This window comes from Lutra lutra, chromosome 16 (genome assembly GCF_902655055.1).
Source record: "Lutra lutra chromosome 16, mLutLut1.2, whole genome shotgun sequence".
Taxonomy (NCBI): Eukaryota; Metazoa; Chordata; class Mammalia; order Carnivora; family Mustelidae; genus Lutra; species Lutra lutra.
Window position 1 is genome coordinate 49,997,429 of NC_062293.1, and position 17,108 is coordinate 50,014,536.

General features: G+C 61.8%; 2 protein-coding genes across 2 annotated transcripts in view; one reads left to right on the plus strand and one right to left on the minus strand.

Moving 5' to 3' along the window:
• SLC5A10 (solute carrier family 5 member 10) overlaps positions 1 to 17,108 on the plus strand; it is a 57,439-nt gene that overhangs the window by 10,204 nt on the left and 30,127 nt on the right. Inside the window, 5 exon segments of the mRNA XM_047706592.1 lie at positions 2,054 to 2,159; positions 2,399 to 2,479; positions 3,967 to 3,995; positions 3,997 to 4,173; positions 7,843 to 7,978. Coding sequence (XP_047562548.1) covers positions 2,054 to 2,159; positions 2,399 to 2,479; positions 3,967 to 3,995; positions 3,997 to 4,173; positions 7,843 to 7,978 — 529 coding nt within the window.
• The window catches only part of FAM83G (family with sequence similarity 83 member G), a 29,548-nt gene continuing 14,277 nt past the window's right edge, over positions 1,838 to 17,108 (minus strand). Inside the window, 4 exon segments of the mRNA XM_047706590.1 lie at positions 1,838 to 4,732; positions 8,571 to 8,593; positions 8,596 to 9,815; positions 10,577 to 10,701. Of these exon segments, the coding sequence (XP_047562546.1) occupies positions 4,325 to 4,732; positions 8,571 to 8,593; positions 8,596 to 9,815; positions 10,577 to 10,701 (1,776 nt within the window). The 3' untranslated portion in view covers positions 1,838 to 4,324.

Below are 17,108 nucleotides of genomic sequence, written 5' to 3' on the forward strand. Positions count from 1 at the left end.
ATGGAGGAAGCTGGGCCTGCAGCCGTGCCCTGTCTCCTGCTTCCCCATTTTCCAGATACGGGCCACCGAGGCTCTGGAGGCTACATGACCTGCTCAAAGCCACGTGGCCAGGACCGAGACAAAAAGGGACACGGACCCAGTCCATGAGGCTCTGGGTTTAGGGCTCTTAGCTTGTACCCGGGTGTGGCTCTCTTGGGCCCACAGAAGACGGAGCTCGGGCTGCAGGTCAGACTGGGTTGGGTGCCACGGAAAGTTCCTCGCTGCGACTCCCCGAGAGCCTACAGACAATCTGATAGGCACGACAGCAGCAAATCTTGACTTCTCGCTCTGCGGGGTCCTGGAGGGAGGACAGCAGCCCAAGTCCCAGGTCCACACCTCTGCCTGTTGCCGCTTCTGACACCGGTCCAAGTCCTCATTCCTCCTTGGGGCCTACTGCCATGGAAGCAAGTCCCTGAGGAGAGGTTAGGGGAGCAGTACCCGGGAAGACAGTTCTGGACCTGGGCACGCAGGATGGGGCGGCCCAGGGCAAAGGGACCTGGCCAGCCAAGGCCCGGGGGTAGCAAAGTGTGCGGTATGACAGCCAGGCCGGGGTGACCAGAGTCACCTGGGCTGAGACAGATGGATGCTTGGGGCCTGAAGGCCAGCCACGCAGATCGGGGCTCTGCTCTGAGGACAGCCTGGGTCCAGAGAGGGGTCCTGAGTGCTGGCTGGAGGACTGAGCAGGCACGAGGAGGGGCTGCTGCTTTCTAGCGATTTCCTGTCCCTCTTCTCCTGACGACTCCAATCTCGGATACCTGTCAGGGCCTGGCCTCAGGGAAGTCCCTCCCTCCCCCAGGCCTCAGTTTCTCCTCTGGTCTGATGGGGCAAGGGGCTTGAAGAGTCCTTCCTGCTCTGACGTTCACAACCCTGGGCTTCTCTGCTTGGGCTGGAGGTAGACACGCTCTGCCCAACACACAACGCACGCACACACGCACACACTCATATACTTTCACACCAATGCCAGCAGCCAGAGTGGGGTCCACTGTTCTCCTGAAAGCACCGTGTCAGAGTCTGCACTAGCTGATCTCTCCAAGAGAGAGTAGAAGTGCAGGGAACCCAGGCTTTGAAGTAAGACCCAGCTTCTGTGGGCTCTGTGTCCTTAGGGCTCGGGGCCTGAGGGAATAAGAGGGTCCACAAGCCAACTGACTGGGCAGTGCTGGTTGCCCCTATGGTGGGCCAGGCACTGCGGTAGTTCAAAGGGGCCTATGCCCCCTGGGCCTCATGCTGAGTGGTCCCCCACACATGCAGGCTCTGCTGACCCACTGCCTTGCCCAGCCTTAGTCAGGAGCCCGTTGGCCCCAAAGACTGTATTTCAGGTCATGTGCTCTCTACTGATTAGGCCCAGAATGGCAGTCAGGAAATTCAGCAGGGTGGAGCCCCTTGTCTGGCCCCTAGGTCCCACAGGACAGGTGGGGCTGGGGGTGGAATGAGGGTTGTAAGGCTCACCCCGGGAAGAGGACTCTGGCCCCCCATGCCACCTGGGGTCCTGGACGACAGCAGATGGGTCCAGTCCAGCCCCTGGGGACCAGCCTCGGCCTGACACATGGCCCTGGCTTCGGGTCCAACCCCACTGCCTGCCTGTTCCCCAGCCTGCCCCCCAGAATACACCCGGTCCTTTTCCAGGGCCCCCTGGCTAATGGGGAGCAGAGACTAGGGGCCACACACAGATGGATACTGAAGACCCATTTCCTGAGGCCCATTCGTCTTCTTGCGCCTCCCTCAGGAAGCCCTCCTGGACTCCTCCTCTGCATCCCATGGCAGGGGGCCAGACTCAATGACAACACTGCTCCTCAGTGGACAGGGGCCACTTAGGACTTTATTAACATTAGCAACATTCCCTGCAGACCGCTGGTCCACACCCAGGACCTCCCCCCACCTCACGAGGGTGCAGGAGTGGGGGTGGGGTGTCTCTCCCACCTTGTTCATGGGGCACCGAGGCCACACGTCGTGCAAGCAGTGCCCAGGCTCCCGCAGTCCCCTCGAGCGTCTGCACAGTTCCTTTCCTGTTCCCCAGATTGACCTGTACGCAGGGGCGCTCTTTGTGCACATCTGCCTGGGCTGGAACTTCTACCTCTCCACCATCCTCATGCTTGCCATCACGGCCCTGTACACCATCGCAGGTACGGCGCCCCAGCTGGGAGTGGGGGCGTGGGGAGGGCCTGGAGACAGGGGACTCAACCACCAGCCAGACCACCAGCCAGCCGGGGCATGAGCAGGAGGCAGGGCCCCCCTTCCTGCCAAGAGCTGGCTTTGCGGCCCGGCTGATCAGCCCCACAGCTCTCCTACCTGTGAAGGGTGGGGGACACGTATCGTGGAGCAGCCATCCCTCCTCCCTTGAGCTCCCCGTTTCTACCCACAGGAGGTCTGGCTGCTGTGATCTACACAGACGCCCTGCAAACACTCATCATGGTGGTGGGGGCTATCATCCTGACCGTCAAAGGTGAGAGGCTGTGGGCTGGGGGCTGAGTGGGGCAGGCTGTGGCAGCAGCCGGTGCTCTGGGGTCCAGGGGCTGGCGTGCTGGGACCCAGGTGCCAGCGCTGGGTGGGGGGGGCGGGCTCATCAGCTCAAGGCCCCCGGGGCAGTTGGCACCCTTCCCCCAACCTCCGCCCCTGCAACGGCCTCCCCTGGGTGACCCTGGCTGCCCGCTCCCTTCTCACCTCCACTGCCTACCTCAGAGTGTCACCCACCCCGGGCTGGCTTGGGGCTTGATGGTGAGCTGGGGGCCGAGGGCAGCGGTGCACACCATCAGGAAACCGCAGAGCTGCCTGGGCCTCTGCTCCAAATGTCCATAATCACGTGCGTAATTCCGAGAAGCGCAGCTACCGCCGCTGGCCGGGTCAGGGGAGGAGGGAAGAGGGTGCAGACAGGTCAGGGATACTGTCTGAGAACGTGGACGAAACTTGCAGGTCTGCCCTGTTAGGTAGTGACCTCCCTGTACCTCTGCAATCCAAGCCAGAAGGATTACCCACAGGGGCAAACAGAGGTCTTTCAAGCCTCGTCCAGACTCGGACTGGAGGATCCCGTGGCCCGGCAATTTCCGACCTTAGGATAGCGCTTGTGCGTCTGCTCTGAGGACCTGCCCGTGCCCGGGCTCCAGGTGGCAGTGAGCCGGGGGCCAAGGTCCAGGCAGCAGGCTTCCAGCTTGGGAAAGGCAGGGGGAGAGGGGCATAGAGCAGGTGGATGAGACAGTCTTGTGTTCAGACTTCTGTGTGTCTGCCTCCTTCCAGACCAGGGGCCCACGTCCCTGGAACCCCTGCGGGAGGGAGAGGGAGCCTGGCAGCCAGGCCCAGGCTGGAAGTGGGGGGAGTGACTGCGGACACAGCAGAAGCCACAGATGGGCCGGGGAGTGGCCACACAGGGCCCTTGACCCTGAGGTAGACGGGAACAGTGGGGGAGTGCAAGTGGTCTGGTCTCCAGGAAATGACTTGTGGCCCGAGCCCCAGCTGGCTGGCCACAAGGCCCTGGTCAGTCCCCTGTCCCCTCTGGGACTCGTTCTGTTCTCAGTGCTACATGACTGCCGGGCCTCCTCAGCTCTGCAAAATCACATCCTTCAGAAGCCCCAGGTCAGGACTTTAACACTTCAGACTCCTTGGGAAGGTCCTCGAATGCCAAGAAAAAATACAAGTCTGAGCTTGGCAGAGAACCCCTCGCCCGAGGCCAACGGCATCCAGGGGCCAAGAGGACACTGGGGGTGTCCACGTGCAAAATGCTTATTTAATATCTTATATTAAATACAAATAAAACAGTCATTTGAATTCCCCTGTTTTTTGTTTTTGGTTTTTTAAACCCTCTACCCTCCTCCATACCTTTCCAAACACCGGGAAAGGTGAATGGGAAAAAGTCAAGTTTGATGCCTTGGGAAGTGGGGGCCTGGAGTCAGGGCCACCAGCCACCAACCTGTCCCTGTCCTGCCCTGATCCCTCTAGCTTTTGACCAGATTGGCGGGTATGAGCAAGCTGGAGGCAGCCTACGCCCAGGCCATCCCATCCCGGACCATCGCCAACACCACCTGCCACCTGCCGCGGGCAGACGCCATGCACATGTTCCGAGACCCCTACACGGGGGACCTCCCGTGGACGGGGATGACCTTTGGTTTGACCATCATGGCCACCTGGTACTGGTGCACAGATCAGGTGCGTGTCAATCCAGCCCACCCCTCCTGCCTTCTGGCTGGGCTCTGGAGGGTCCGCCCGGCCCTGGCAAAGCCCCATGGATACCTGCTTGGTGAGTCTGGGCTGGGGCAGAGGCCGCGGACCGCATGGCTCCAGGCCCAGGGACCGGGTGCTAGGGGTCCTTGCGGTCCCGTGGGGCCTGAGCCCTCCGTTTGGAATCAGAGGAGCCCCACTGGCCACTGCCCGTCCTGGCCTTCAGGTGCTTGGACTGGGAGAGTTTGGAGTACGAGATTCCAAAAGGGCTTGGCTGCTCCTCAGGGACCCTGCCATCGGTGTGGGAGCTGGCATTTCGGGCCGGCCTCGGGGTCCCGGGATCGGCCAGGGTGCGGGGCATGGGGCCCCCCTTGATCTGCCAGGAGTATGGGCTTGTTGTGGCTGGGCCCGCTTTCCTGGTAGAGCTCTGGGGGCCATCAGCAGCAGGGCGGTACCGCAGGGGTCCCGAGGTCCTCATCGGCCGCAGGAAGCCATCTTTCTCCCTGGTCCCTGAGGCAGGGACCCTATAGTGGGGGATGGGCTGGCCCTAGGAAAGAAAGAGCAGAGACAGTGAGGAGGTCCCTAGGGCTGGGGGCACGACGCAGATGGCACACCTGGGTTTGCCTCCTGGCCTTGCCACTCACCCGCTGTGGCCCGAGACAAGTCTGTTTCACTACTTTGGGCCTCAGTTTCCCCATATCCTATGGGAATATTCCCACCTTTTGCAGTTATGATAAGGCAAGTTCCTGCTGTGCCCGCCCCAGCTTCCTCCATCCACAAAGGGGGCTGGATGGGTTTGTTGAAGGGAGCACCTCGATCCAGGCCGGGAAAGTTCTGGTGGGCGCAGGGGGGCTGGGTCTTCTTGAGTCTGACTCTTGCTTTCTCTGGGCTGTGAACACATCAGGGGCCCATGGGCAGTTCCAGGCAGCCCCTGGTGGCGAAATTCTTGTGGAGCAAGAGACAACCATCTCACCTCTAGACTTGGAGTCCCAAGGGCCCCACCATGGGACGGAGGCCAGCCGGCTACTACAGATGAGTGAAGGGAGGCTTCCCTGAAGGGAGGCCTGGCCAACCCCATCCCCAGGCCGCAACCCCAAGGCCGAGATGGCAGACCTGGATCTGGACTCACAGTAGAGTGACCTCCCCCGTGGCCATGGCTCCCATGGCCATGGCTCCCGCCCAGCATGGGGAGTATTCAAGCCGGCTCAGCCCTGGCTCTCCCTCTCCGAGGAGAGGTCGCTAAAGGACCGTCTCTGGGCTGTGTCGTGGGAAGTAATCCAGGACAGGAAGCGTCAGGAACCTTGGGAGGCTGGGCCTCAGTTTCCCCAGCTGTAACATATTCCTGTCTCACATGTGGGTCACCAGCACACACACTGACCCGACAGCAGGTGTCTGCCCAGCATCTCAGGAGAGCGGAGGGCCCGCCTGTGCCCCTTTCCCCAGGACACCTGTCATCTCCCCACTCAGCATGGGCCTGGCAGGACACTGCCATTTCTGGGCAGGACATCAGTCAGATTTTGCCTTCCCCTGCCTGGCCTCAAGGTCAGAGCTGGGTGAGCCTTACTGCCTGGATAACAAGGTCACAAGGGGGGTTGAGGCAGTACACTGCTGACCCCAAGGCTGGTCCCGAGTACCACTGACACTGGGCCTCACGGCCTGGCCTTACTTCCCTGTCATCCTCCCACTCAGGCTGGATCTGCTTGGGGGACGGCCAGACCTTGGTCCAGAACCCTCACAATGTAGGTACCTTTGCCCTGGAGCCCCTGTGCCTGGTCCTACTCTGCCATGACCCTCAGCAGCAAGCAAGGGCTTTGCAGGACGCCAACCCACCACTGGGCCAGGACAGCCCTGCAGTCTGGTCGGCACCAGGAGGTGGCTCTGTGTGCTGGGACCCCAGGGCTTTTCACTGGCTTTAGACTTTTTGCTACCTCCTTGTTCGTCCACAGTGCGTAGCTGACGCTCTCAAACTCAGGAACAAGCAAACCCAGGCCCGGGAGGCAAAAAGCCCCATAGGCAGCGAGCTCGGCCGCACTCCTCCCTGACCTCGGTAGCCCTGTCTGAGCACCCTTTGTCAACAACCAGGCTGGCTTAAGACCTTCCCAGAGAGCGGTGCCAGGGTCCCAATGCTCCTGGGCCAGCCCTGTGCTGCGGCTGACCTTGAAGTTGCCCCCCAAGGAGTCTGAACTCAAGGAACCTGTGGGCAGCCAGGCACAGGCTCATCCATCACTCAGTCCTGGCAGCAGCCCTGTGGGTCAGCGGTGGTGTCCCATCCTACAAACAAAGTCCCAGGGGCTCGGGGACTTTAGTGGCTGAGCGGGGGAAGTGAGAGCCAGCTTTGGGCCAAGCCTGTGCTGAAATGTACTCGGGAGGCAGCAGCCGGCTGACCCCCCAGGAAGGGTCCTGGCCTGCTGCTCAATGCTCGCTCTGCCCGGGCAGTGAGCCTCAGCTTTTCCAGCTGCAGAATGGGGTTATGGCAACTGCCCTCCCTGCCTCCCAGGGCTGGCCACCATGAGCACAGAATGAAATGATGGGATTTGATGTGCGGGGGTTTTAGGGAAATGCCTTCTCCCACGAGGAGTGCAGCCATAAGACATCAAAGAGGAAGGGTCTACAGAGAGCTGCGTCTAACCCCCTCCTTGTCCAGACAGGGAAACTGAGGCCCAAAGTGAGACAAGAACTTGACCCAAGTCAGAGGCAACTGTTGGAGAAGCAGGATTGAAGTCAGCCTGACACACTCAGGGTCACCACTCCAGCGCCCCATAATGACTGTCCTACCAAGAACCGTGTCTTAGAAGGAAATGCGGGCAGCTCTGCATTCAGCCAGCATGTTTGGAAAATAAGTTCAAAATCACAGACCCTTACTTCTGAACTGCGGGTGGTGACTTCAGCTGCAAAACACACACACTTACAAGCTGCAGACTGTCCAACCCTGTGAACGTACTAAAAACCACTGAATTATACCGTTTATGTGGCTGAACTATATGTAAATTCTAGTTCTGTGAAGCGGTTTAAAGTTACACTTAAAAAAAAAAATACAAAAGAAAATTACGTCAGAGCTAGGAGGGATCTCAGCTGCCAGGGGTTCCGATGACCTGTCCCTCCTCCCATTTGCAGATCTGGAAACTGAGGCCCAGTTAGGCTATGTCTAGGGCTCCCCAAGGAGCCGCACTGAGGCGGCGTCTAGCATCCCTCCGCTGCCTGACCACAGGCTTCCCCAAAGCCCAGGGTTCGAAGCTCCAGCTCCTGGGCCAGTGGCGTCAAACTGTCATTGTCAGCATCTGCTCCCAGCACGTGCAAGACTGCGGCCGCTCTCGTGAGGGCGTGGGAGATGGGGTTGTGGGGAGGCGTCCCCCAGATACCATCCCACCCAGGGTGTCCTCCAGACCTGACAGCTGCCAGTGTGGCTGGCCAGGTGGGATTCAACCCTTCCCTACTTGATAGACGAGTGAGGAGACCAAGCAGGAGTCCCGGGAATAGGACGGACTTGCTTCCGGTGGGAATGCCATCGGGGGTCAGGCTCAGCTGTCTCAGGAAGCTCTAGGGCTAGAGGGACAGCATCCTATCTCCTGCCGCTCCCTCAGGCACAGCAAGAGGAAAGCCCCCCCCCGCCAGGCTCCCCCGAGGGGAGCTGGACTCACCCCCTCCTCGTGCCCCCAGGTCATCGTGCAGCGGTCGCTGTCCGCCCGGGATCTGAACCATGCCAAGGCCGGCTCCATCCTGGCCAGCTACCTCAAGTTGCTGCCCATGGGCCTGATCATCATGCCGGGCATGATCAGCCGCGCTCTGTTCCCAGGTAGGACAGGCACGGGGGGCTGGGCCGGGGCTGCACGGGGCCCGGGCTTCTGGGTCCTGGACCTGCAGTGGTCACCAGGAGGGGAGGCAATGGACGAATGTGAGCTGTTTCCTGGCCTAGGGGAGAGCGGAGGGGAGCAGTCCCTGGGGACATCACCAAAGGGACTGACATGGAGGTGGCTTGACATGAGCTTTAGACAGGAACCGCTTACTGCTGTGTGACCTTGGGGATGTAAAGGATGTCTCTGTGCTGTCACCAAGGAAAGGAGTGGACCACCCACACGGCTGGGCAGAGTCAACTCCCTATAATTCGTGTCTGAAATCTCTGGGTATTTTAAGTGCGTTTCCTTCTGGCTCCCAGTAGCTGGCTTCGGTTGTCTTGATGGAGCACGGGGGCTGTGGGTCCCCAATGTCGGAAAGACCAGCCACATGTGTAGTCCTGGGTTGTTGCTACCTACCCCCACCCCTTCACCAGTTTCCCCACTGTAGCAGGCAAAGCCATCTGATCTGGGGATCTGGTATCCCGGCAGACGACCACTCTGGCTGCTCAGACCTGGGGGAGGGATCCCTCCTGGGCAGGAACCCTGACTCACCTGTATCTCCTTGTCCATGGAATGCGGGCCTGTGTCCTCCTTGGAGTACCCGCCTCTTCTCTCTCCTGACCTGGGACCCACGGCGAGCCACCCAGGGGTCCACCAAAGGTCCCGTGGGTCACATGGGGGGCACTCAGCTGCCGGCGGGGGTGCTGGGCCGGCCCATTGGCTACCTGCTCTGAGTGGCGCCTCTGGAGAGGGGCCGAGCGCCCCCTCACCTCAAAATACTCGTCTGACACAGAAGAGGAGGCCACGGAGGACCGGCGGGGGCCAGGGCCGTGGCCAGAGCTGCCTGAGAGGCTATCCTGGTCACTGAGGGTCACGTAGTCATCGTCATCTTCCTCGTCCTCCCCATCTAGCCCATTGGGGATCACCGCTCCCTGCCCGTCAGGGTCGTCCTGGGTCACAGATAGCTGCCGCTGCAGTGGGGCATGGCCAGGGCCCAGGGTCCTGGGTGGTGTGCCGTCTGTCCCATTCTGCGGAGTCTCCTCTTCTGGGGTCCCCAGGGTCCAGTCAACACCGCCGCTGTCCTGGGCAATCACCTCTGCCACAGGGACTGTCCGGGGCTTGGGCACGGGGGGCTGTGGCTCGGGGTCCCCCTGGGGAAGGCCGTTCTCCACTGGGCCCCCGTCCTGGGGGTCACTGGGCCCGGGGGCAGGGCTGCAGTCCTGGCTTTGCCTCCATAGCTGGGTGCCGGCTTGGGAGGTGTCTCGGATCTTGATGCGGTTCATCTGGCTGGGTTGGGGGTTCCAGATGTTGGGGTCGATGATGTTGATGTAGCCCAGGATGTCGCTGCCGGGTTCGGGGTCCGGCTCCACCCACGTGGGCAGGTACTCGAACATGTTGGCCCGCTCCAGGTTGAGCAGGCCAGGGTGGACGGGCGGGGGCGCCTCCAGGACGTCTCCGGGCCGCTCTGCCAGGGTGGCGCCCCGCAGCCCAGGGGGCTTCTTGACCTCCTGCTTCTCTGAGGAGGTCTTGGCGATCTCGTCAGCGCTCTTGGCCTTGACCAGTGCATACTTGGGGTTGACGAGCTTCTTGGCTACAGTGCCCGAGGGCACCAGTGGCACCACGGAGGGCAGCACGATGGGCTCAGGCTCGGGCTCCTTCTCCATGGTGATGCCCTTGAGGCTAACACCGTGGGACATGAGGTACAGCTCCTGGAACTGCCGGTCAAACATCTCCACCACCTGTCCCGACAGCACGGAGATCACATTCCGGTCCGTCCTTGCGGCCGACCACGTGAAGCTGCAGTACAGGGAGATAAAGCGGCCGGGTCAGGCACTGGGGGCCGGCCTCCTCCCTCCAGCCACGGGTCCCCAGTCTAGGGAGTTCTCCCCAGCCCCTGCAGTGGGCGTCTGAGCAAGCCCTCATGCACCCAGAGGCCGACGCTCCTCAGACTGGCCACGGGGGCCTGGATGGAACCGAGAAGTGAGCACAAGCCTCAGGGTCAGACCTGAGTCTGGGACAGGTCATGTGCACCAGGCTGTTCCCACCTGTGTAAAACAGCACAGTGGGGCGCTCCTTGGAGTATTAGAGCGCCCCCGTGAGACTGCTCATGGGATGCACAGTACAGCCCTGGCGTGGTCCAGCACACGGGGGTACGTGCTATCCTCGGGGGCTTGGCTGCGTGGATGACGTGGCTGGGGACCCACCCCCCGCTGTCCCCTGCACGGCAGGGTTTGCAGAGCTGCGCCATGGCCATCCTCGCCCTGGCCCATCCTAAGGCGGCTCTCCAAGGGACCTCCCTGTGTGCTTGGCCCACACCCACCTCTAGGCGGGTGACAGCTCTGGCCGGCACAACAGTCTTGAGGACAGGAGTCCTCCCTTGCCTGTTTCCAGAGACTGGTGGGCGGCGTGCGGGCGTGCCCCAGCCCCGCTCACACCTCAGCAGTTTTGGGACCCATGAACCGGAATAACCAGGGTGTCATAAGGCAGGATTAAGGGCAGAAACCAGCTGGGAACAGGAGCCACCTCTGTCCCCAGCCCCCAGAAAGCTGGAGAGTCACCTGTAGGAGCCACAGATGGCCCGGTCTCCATCCACGAACATGAACTTCTGGGCCAGGGCACCCTTGAACTTGGTGGCTGACCGTGTGAAGAACTCTGTTCCCCCGCTGCTCCGCACCCTGAGATTCTGCGTTGGGGGACAGGAGGCAGAATTACATGACCACGGCACTGACCACGCTGGTGGGGGCGGGGACGGGCGACAACCTCTGCCCAGTGCTCAGGACGGTGGTAGGGGGTAGACTTTGTGCAGGGGGTGGGTGGTGTATGTGAGGACCACAGGGTCGGGAGTCCAAGGCAGGAAGTGATGGGAAGACAGAAAGGAGGGTGGGGCTAATGAAAAGGGGCGTGGCACAGGATGGTCTGGGTGTGGCCAGAAGGGTGTCCACAGTGCAGACGTGGGCAGGATGAGACCTGCGGGGCCAGGCCAGCATGGGACAAGCCGCTGCAGGGGTGGGAGGCTGTTGCAGGGTCTTGAGCAGGAGGGGCGTGCAGACGCAGTTTAGAAAAGTAACATGGGGGCTGTGCAGCTGGGGAGGAGGGAGGACTGCCTTCAGGGATGGGCGTATTGCTGTCGGGCAAACCTGTGGCCTTTCCCAGGCGAGTGACTGGCCAGGTCCCTCTCCCCGTCTTCCCCACTCGGCTGTCTCAGTGTCCCTGCTGAGCCCCGCTCACTGAGGATGGGGCTCGAAGCAGACTCTCCTACCTCCTCATGGGCCAGCTCACGGCCTGCCACCCAGCAGCCGATCAGTAAATGGCTGAACCCACAGGGCAAGCTGGAAAGCCCCTGGGAGCTAAGACCCAGAGGGAGGACACGGGGTTTCCTTGGTGTCACGAGCAGACACTATTGCCTGTGTCTGAGCCAGGTCGCTCCTGCCTTTCTCTGGACTCTGGCCAAGGAAGGGCCCTTCCTCCCTCCCTGATGTGCCGTCTATGGGGCGCTGTGGGGCTCAGACTGCTGGCTGCCCTTCCCCCAGCAGGAGGTTCTTCCTCTGAGACAGGGACGGGTTCGAAAAGCTGGGGGGAGGGGACGGACACGGGAAGCGCCAGGAAGGGCAGAGAGCCTTGGCTGAGACCCAGGAGTGGAGGGGACCCCAAAGTAAAGCCTCAGGATAGGAAAGACCCTTGGGCTTACTGGTGTGAGTGTGGCCCCGGCAGGGTGTTGGAAACCCAGGCTCCCGGAGTGGGGGGGCCTGGAGAGGTGCCCCTGGACGGGTCAGGCTGGGAGTTTCAGGTTTAACGTAAGCCCCGCGGAATCTGACCCCTGCCCAGGGCAAGAACTCCTTGGCAGCATTCTGACACGTCTGTCTGCTGGTCCCCAGACGGGAGTCACTCCCTCTAGAGGGATCTGTGCCGACTTCCCTCACTCCCCAACCCCTGCCCGGGCCCCCAGCTGCAGACCAAGGGGAAGGTGACGAGGCTCCCACACGGGAGGTGGGGGTGGAGGCAGAGGAGTCAGAACCCCAGCTCTGGTTTGGGGGGGGCTGATGCTGGGGCGGGCTCCCCGGAGGTTGACATCCGGAAGTCGGGGATGAGTGGATCAGGTGGGAAGAGGGTGCAGCATTCCAAACGTGGGAACACAAAGACCAGGCAACGGGAGCAGGACTTTGCGGGAGGAGGGTGGGCGATGGAGCCTGCATGGCGGGCTCAGCCACATGCCGATGGAAGACCCTACCCCGGCTCCAGGGCCGGCTCTGCCCTGGGGGCAGTAGGGAGCCGCGAAGGATTCAGAGCAGGGAGTGACAGGGTTGGAACTGCCCCTCCAAACAGTCCCGGCATCCAGTGGGAGGGTGCACGCAGTGAACGGGGCCGGGGGCAGGGGAGAGGGGGGAGGAGAGGGCTTCTGCTGGGCAGGGGGTACACGTCCTGTTAAGGCGGGGGTGATGGGGAGAAAGGAACGGGTCTAAGAGAGCCGGAATCTGTCCTTCCTTAGGACCCCCAGCCCAAGGGTGCTCCTGCGTCTGTTCCTTCTGTGATGGGAACCAGACCCCTCTCTGCTGGGCAGTCCTAGGACAGTCCCAGGGCAGTCCCCAGACGGCAACCATATGGCATGGATGCCCATCTTTGTTGTTGGGCCCAGCCCCGTAGGCAGATAAGCCTCTCCTCCCAGGGCCAGCTCCCCTGGCCCCCAGGCTGCGTGTCTGTACACAGCCAGCTCAGCAGGAAGCTGGCCATAACCCAGGACAATTAGAGCTCGTGACTTTGTACCCAACACAGAGCATGCTTGGGGACCAGAAGCTGGAACAAAGATCCTAGAGGCGGTGTGAGGCCTTTCCCTGCCACCTGTGCCCAACCACAGCCCAGTGCTGTGGCTTCTGTGGGCTCCCGGGCCAGAGCTCTGCCTGCTGGGGCCACAGGCCGCTCCTTGGCCTGGAAGAACAGACACCAGCCTCAGTCCCCCTCTCAGCAGTATCTGCCCCCGCCCACCCCAAAGCCTGTCCCCATGAAGGGCTCAGAAGGTCACCACCTACATCTCAGAGTGACTCAACTCCAAGTGAGAGGCAGCCTTGGCTCCGCCGGATGTGCTGTGTGACTCTAAGCAGGGTCCTGGCCCTCTCTGGGCCTCACTTTCCCTGTCCGCACGCTGCACAGATGGCCTCAGGCTCTAAGGCCCATCCAACCCTGTGGCCAACAGCAGCGGGTGGGGGATTGCGGCAGCCCCCTGGCAGCACCCCCTTCCCATCATGGCAGCTCCCCTGTTTGTTCCTGGGGCGGGGGGGGGCCCACCCCATGGGGCCTGGCCCGGATGAGGTAACGTCTCAGGGCTTAGGTGCACAAGGTAGAGGATTCCACAAAGCCGCATTGTCTCTAAGCCCCAGGGCACCCCCAGCAGAGCACGTCGCAGGCAGGGTGGAAGACACCCAGACGGGCTCCTCAGGATTCTCAGCTTCCTTGGACACAGAAGGGGGCAGCGATCGGTCCCTGAGACAACCTCAGGGGAGGACTGGGCAGCGCTCCGTCCGCTCCAAGAGCAGCTGTGGCCCCAAGCATGTGTGGGGCATGGTGGGGTGGGCACTAGGCCGGGGCAGACCTGCAGGTGCCCTGCCCGCACCCCCCTACTAGGCCTCCTATGCTCACAAAGATGCAACCTGACCCCGTACCAAGCTGCTCGGGGCCCCACATGGGCCGGTGGCAGGCCAAGGGGACAAGCCCAGTCCCCCGCCGGAGCAGGTGGGTCACTCGGGCTCTGGCCAAGCATGGCTCCAGTCCCAGCTGGGCCTCCCTAGGCCCCAGTTTGCTCACCTGTGAAGGGGGCTCCCCAGCCTTCTGCTTCGGGGCTACTATGAAAGCCTGAGGAAATGCAGGGGTGGTGGGTGAGGGCCAGTGAGGTGCCTAGCACTCGACGGATGCTCCACATCCGTGAGAGTGTGACAGCACATGCAGTGTGGCAGGGACGTGACCCCTTCTGCTCGTGTGGGGCAAGAGGGGACCAACATGGAGGACCAGAACATACCTAGAATGTCGTGGGTCAGCCCGGGGAGGCCAGGACCAGCAGCCAGTTTGTGATGGTGGGAAGGGAGCTCAGCGAGGGGTGTGACCGGCCCATGGTCTCTGGTTGGTGGGGTCCAGCCCCCAGTTGTCCCGTGGTAGCCTCTGCGGGGGTCTGCTGGCATTGCCCAAGGAGGAGCCCAGAGATGCACCCTGACCAGGCCTGGCTGGTGACAGTGAGATTAGCCTGCTGTGCCAACTGCAGGGGACAGAAAGCCCATGTCCTCATGTACTGGGCAGCCAGCCAGCCTCTACTCTCCTCTAAAGGGTCTGTTTCACTCTGTCACGGGGGTCTGATAGCCATGCTCACCATGGCCTCCCGGGGCCATCACCAAGCTGGGATGAGGGGATGAGGCAGTGCTGAGCCAGCCCAGCTCAAAGACCTTGACTCGGTTGGGCTCCTGGCCCCTCCCACAGGCCGGGTGGATCGGGCCTGACACTGCTGACATTCTGGGCCAGGTGATGTCCAGTTGCAGGGGCTGTGCACTGCACACGGCACATTTAATGGCGGCCCTGGCTTCTACCCATCCAATGCCAATAGTCCCCTCCAAGTCACAACCACTACAAAAGCCCCCAAACATCGACAAATGGGCCAAGCCAGGGCAAACCCTGCGTGGTTGGGAAGTACTGCCCCACCCCCCGAGCCCATTACAGAGACAGGCCAGGATCAGAGACAGCAGGACAGCAGTGGGGGGAAACCCCAGGTGCCAGAATGGGGCCGAGGCTGGCCTGGCTGGCGTGGAACTTGAGCCACAGACTGAATTCCTGCATCCTCATCAGGGTGGCTGCTGGTTTTTCCAGTCTGGCGGCACAAAGCCGACTACCTTTTCCGATCAGCCAGGCATCTCGCTGCTCTGGTCCTGTCTCAGCTGCGAGGCTTGAGGCCCAGCCCAGCCTGACTAGCTCCCCCTGCCTCTGGGGCATCCATCAGCCCTCAGTCTCACCCCAAATGTGACTGGGTTACCTGTTGAGGCGCTGTGCCCTGTGGGGACCAGAGGGCTGGGTCCTCTTTTCCGGCCCTGTTCTCTGTAATATGAGATGCTCATTCCACACTCCCTGCCTAAAGGAGTTAGGGGCCAGCCGAGCCAGCAGGCTGGAGAGCTTGGGGACAGCTGGGACCCTCACACCTGGGAAGGTGCTAGTGCTTGGCCTTCCAACTCCACTAGAAAGCACGAGTGGGCTTAGCCCAAACAATGCCACAGCTGTTTGCAGAATATGCTGTGGGAGCTCAGAGCTCAGGAGGCACGACTCATGACTGAGCGCCCTGCCCCCACATGGCTTCCTTTACTCTTCAGAGAAGCCCTGCCAAATAAATGGGGGAGAGTCCCATTTTTCAGACAAGGAAAGTGAGGCTGAAAAAGATTTCATATCTTTGTCCAGGGTCACGGCGCAGGTGGCAGAGCCAGGGCTCAGTCCTGGCTCCCGGCCCTGCCCAGACCGGTGCCCAATACGCCCACGGTCACAAGGATGACCCCAATAGGCACAACCGATCCCGGGCCCAAAGGAGCTGAGGGCAGGTCACTGCAGAGCTGGGCAGGAGTGGCCGGCGGCTGAGGCGGGCCCAGGGATTACTGGCAAAGGAAGTGCTCCTGAGACAGGTCCGGACCCAGCTGGCCCGCGGGCAGGGAGGTAGGCCAAGCAGGCAGGCCCTCGACAAGGTGACACCTGGCCAGGGCCGGGTGCACAGAAGCCCCTGGCCAACTGCCCAGGCTGTGGAGGGGCGGGCTCAACAGCAAGAACGAGAGGGTCAGGGTCATCCGTTCTTTCCCATGAAGGGCCCGCCCCTCCGTGGCGGCATCCGGCTCCTGGGTACGCACGTCACTGCAGACCGTCCCTGCAGACGGTCTGGACCGTGCTCTGTTCCCCAGAGCAGGGACCCCTGGTTTGAACTGCCCTGCCCATGCTTCTGGCTCTGGCCTCATTTCAAGCTAAAGTGTGGGGGGAGGCCGCACACCGCACCCTCCCCTGCCCCGGGCCTGGGATTTATAACTTCTTGTTATTGCCAGCAGCTGCATAACTCCCCTTAGCACATGGAGTGCTTTTATAACCAGTCTCCTCTAATTTCATCCTCAAACAAGCCTATGAGGCATCATCACGGCCACGAGGCACTGGCGGCTCAGACAGGGGGAGCCACGTGCCCGAGTCTCACAGTGGGTCTGCACGGTGAGCCCCCGTGGGCAGTTCTGGGACTGCCCCAATGGCAGGTGCGGCCTCAGCCGGGGAGGTCAGGCGCCGAGGCTCTCTCCCTCCTGGTCTGTGCCAACTTCTCATTACTGGTGGTCAGATTCAGCCGCTAACTTGGCAGAATGCCTCTGGGCAAGTCACAACTTCCCTGCAGCCTCAGTTTCCCCATCTGCCCCACAGGGAGCCTAGTCTGGGTGGCCCTCGAGGCCCAGCTTGGGCATTTCAGGCCCCTATGAAGCTGTGGGGCTGCAACAGATTCTGAGCTCCCCCCACCCCTGATTACACCGGGGAGCAGAGGCAGGGTGGTGGGCGGGCAGCGAGGGCAGGAGCCAACCTCCCAGGAGCGAGCTGAGCAGCCCCGGGGCCGCGTTCTCAGCCCAGTCCTGCCGGCCTCTCACTTCCCGGGAGCTCCGAGCGCTCTGAGCAGACTTACACTTGAGACTTCCCTACGGAGAAGACACACAGGACAGGGGCGAGGCCAGTCCCGGGTTCAGATCCTGCTCGGCATGGACAAGCCCACTCCTTGCGTCTTCATCCCACACCAGGCACACGTGCGGGGGTGGAGCCACGCGAGTGTGTAAACCGTCCACTGGGCTCGTGGCAAGGGTGCAGGGGATGGGCCCAGAGGTTCTCTGATCTGCTGCCCACAGGGCAGAGGCTTCTGCAAGTCGCCTTTCCAAAGACGCCTTTTCTACACCCTGGACCTCTCCAGCGTGAGCTGTCTGCCCCGGGAGTTGATTCTCGGTGCTAATTACACGGCGGGCAGCATGCTGGGTGAGTGTGGCGCTTGGGGTCAACCCACCAGGGAGACCACATAAAAATGTCCCAACAGCCACAGACTCACCGCCCGGAGAGCTCATACCC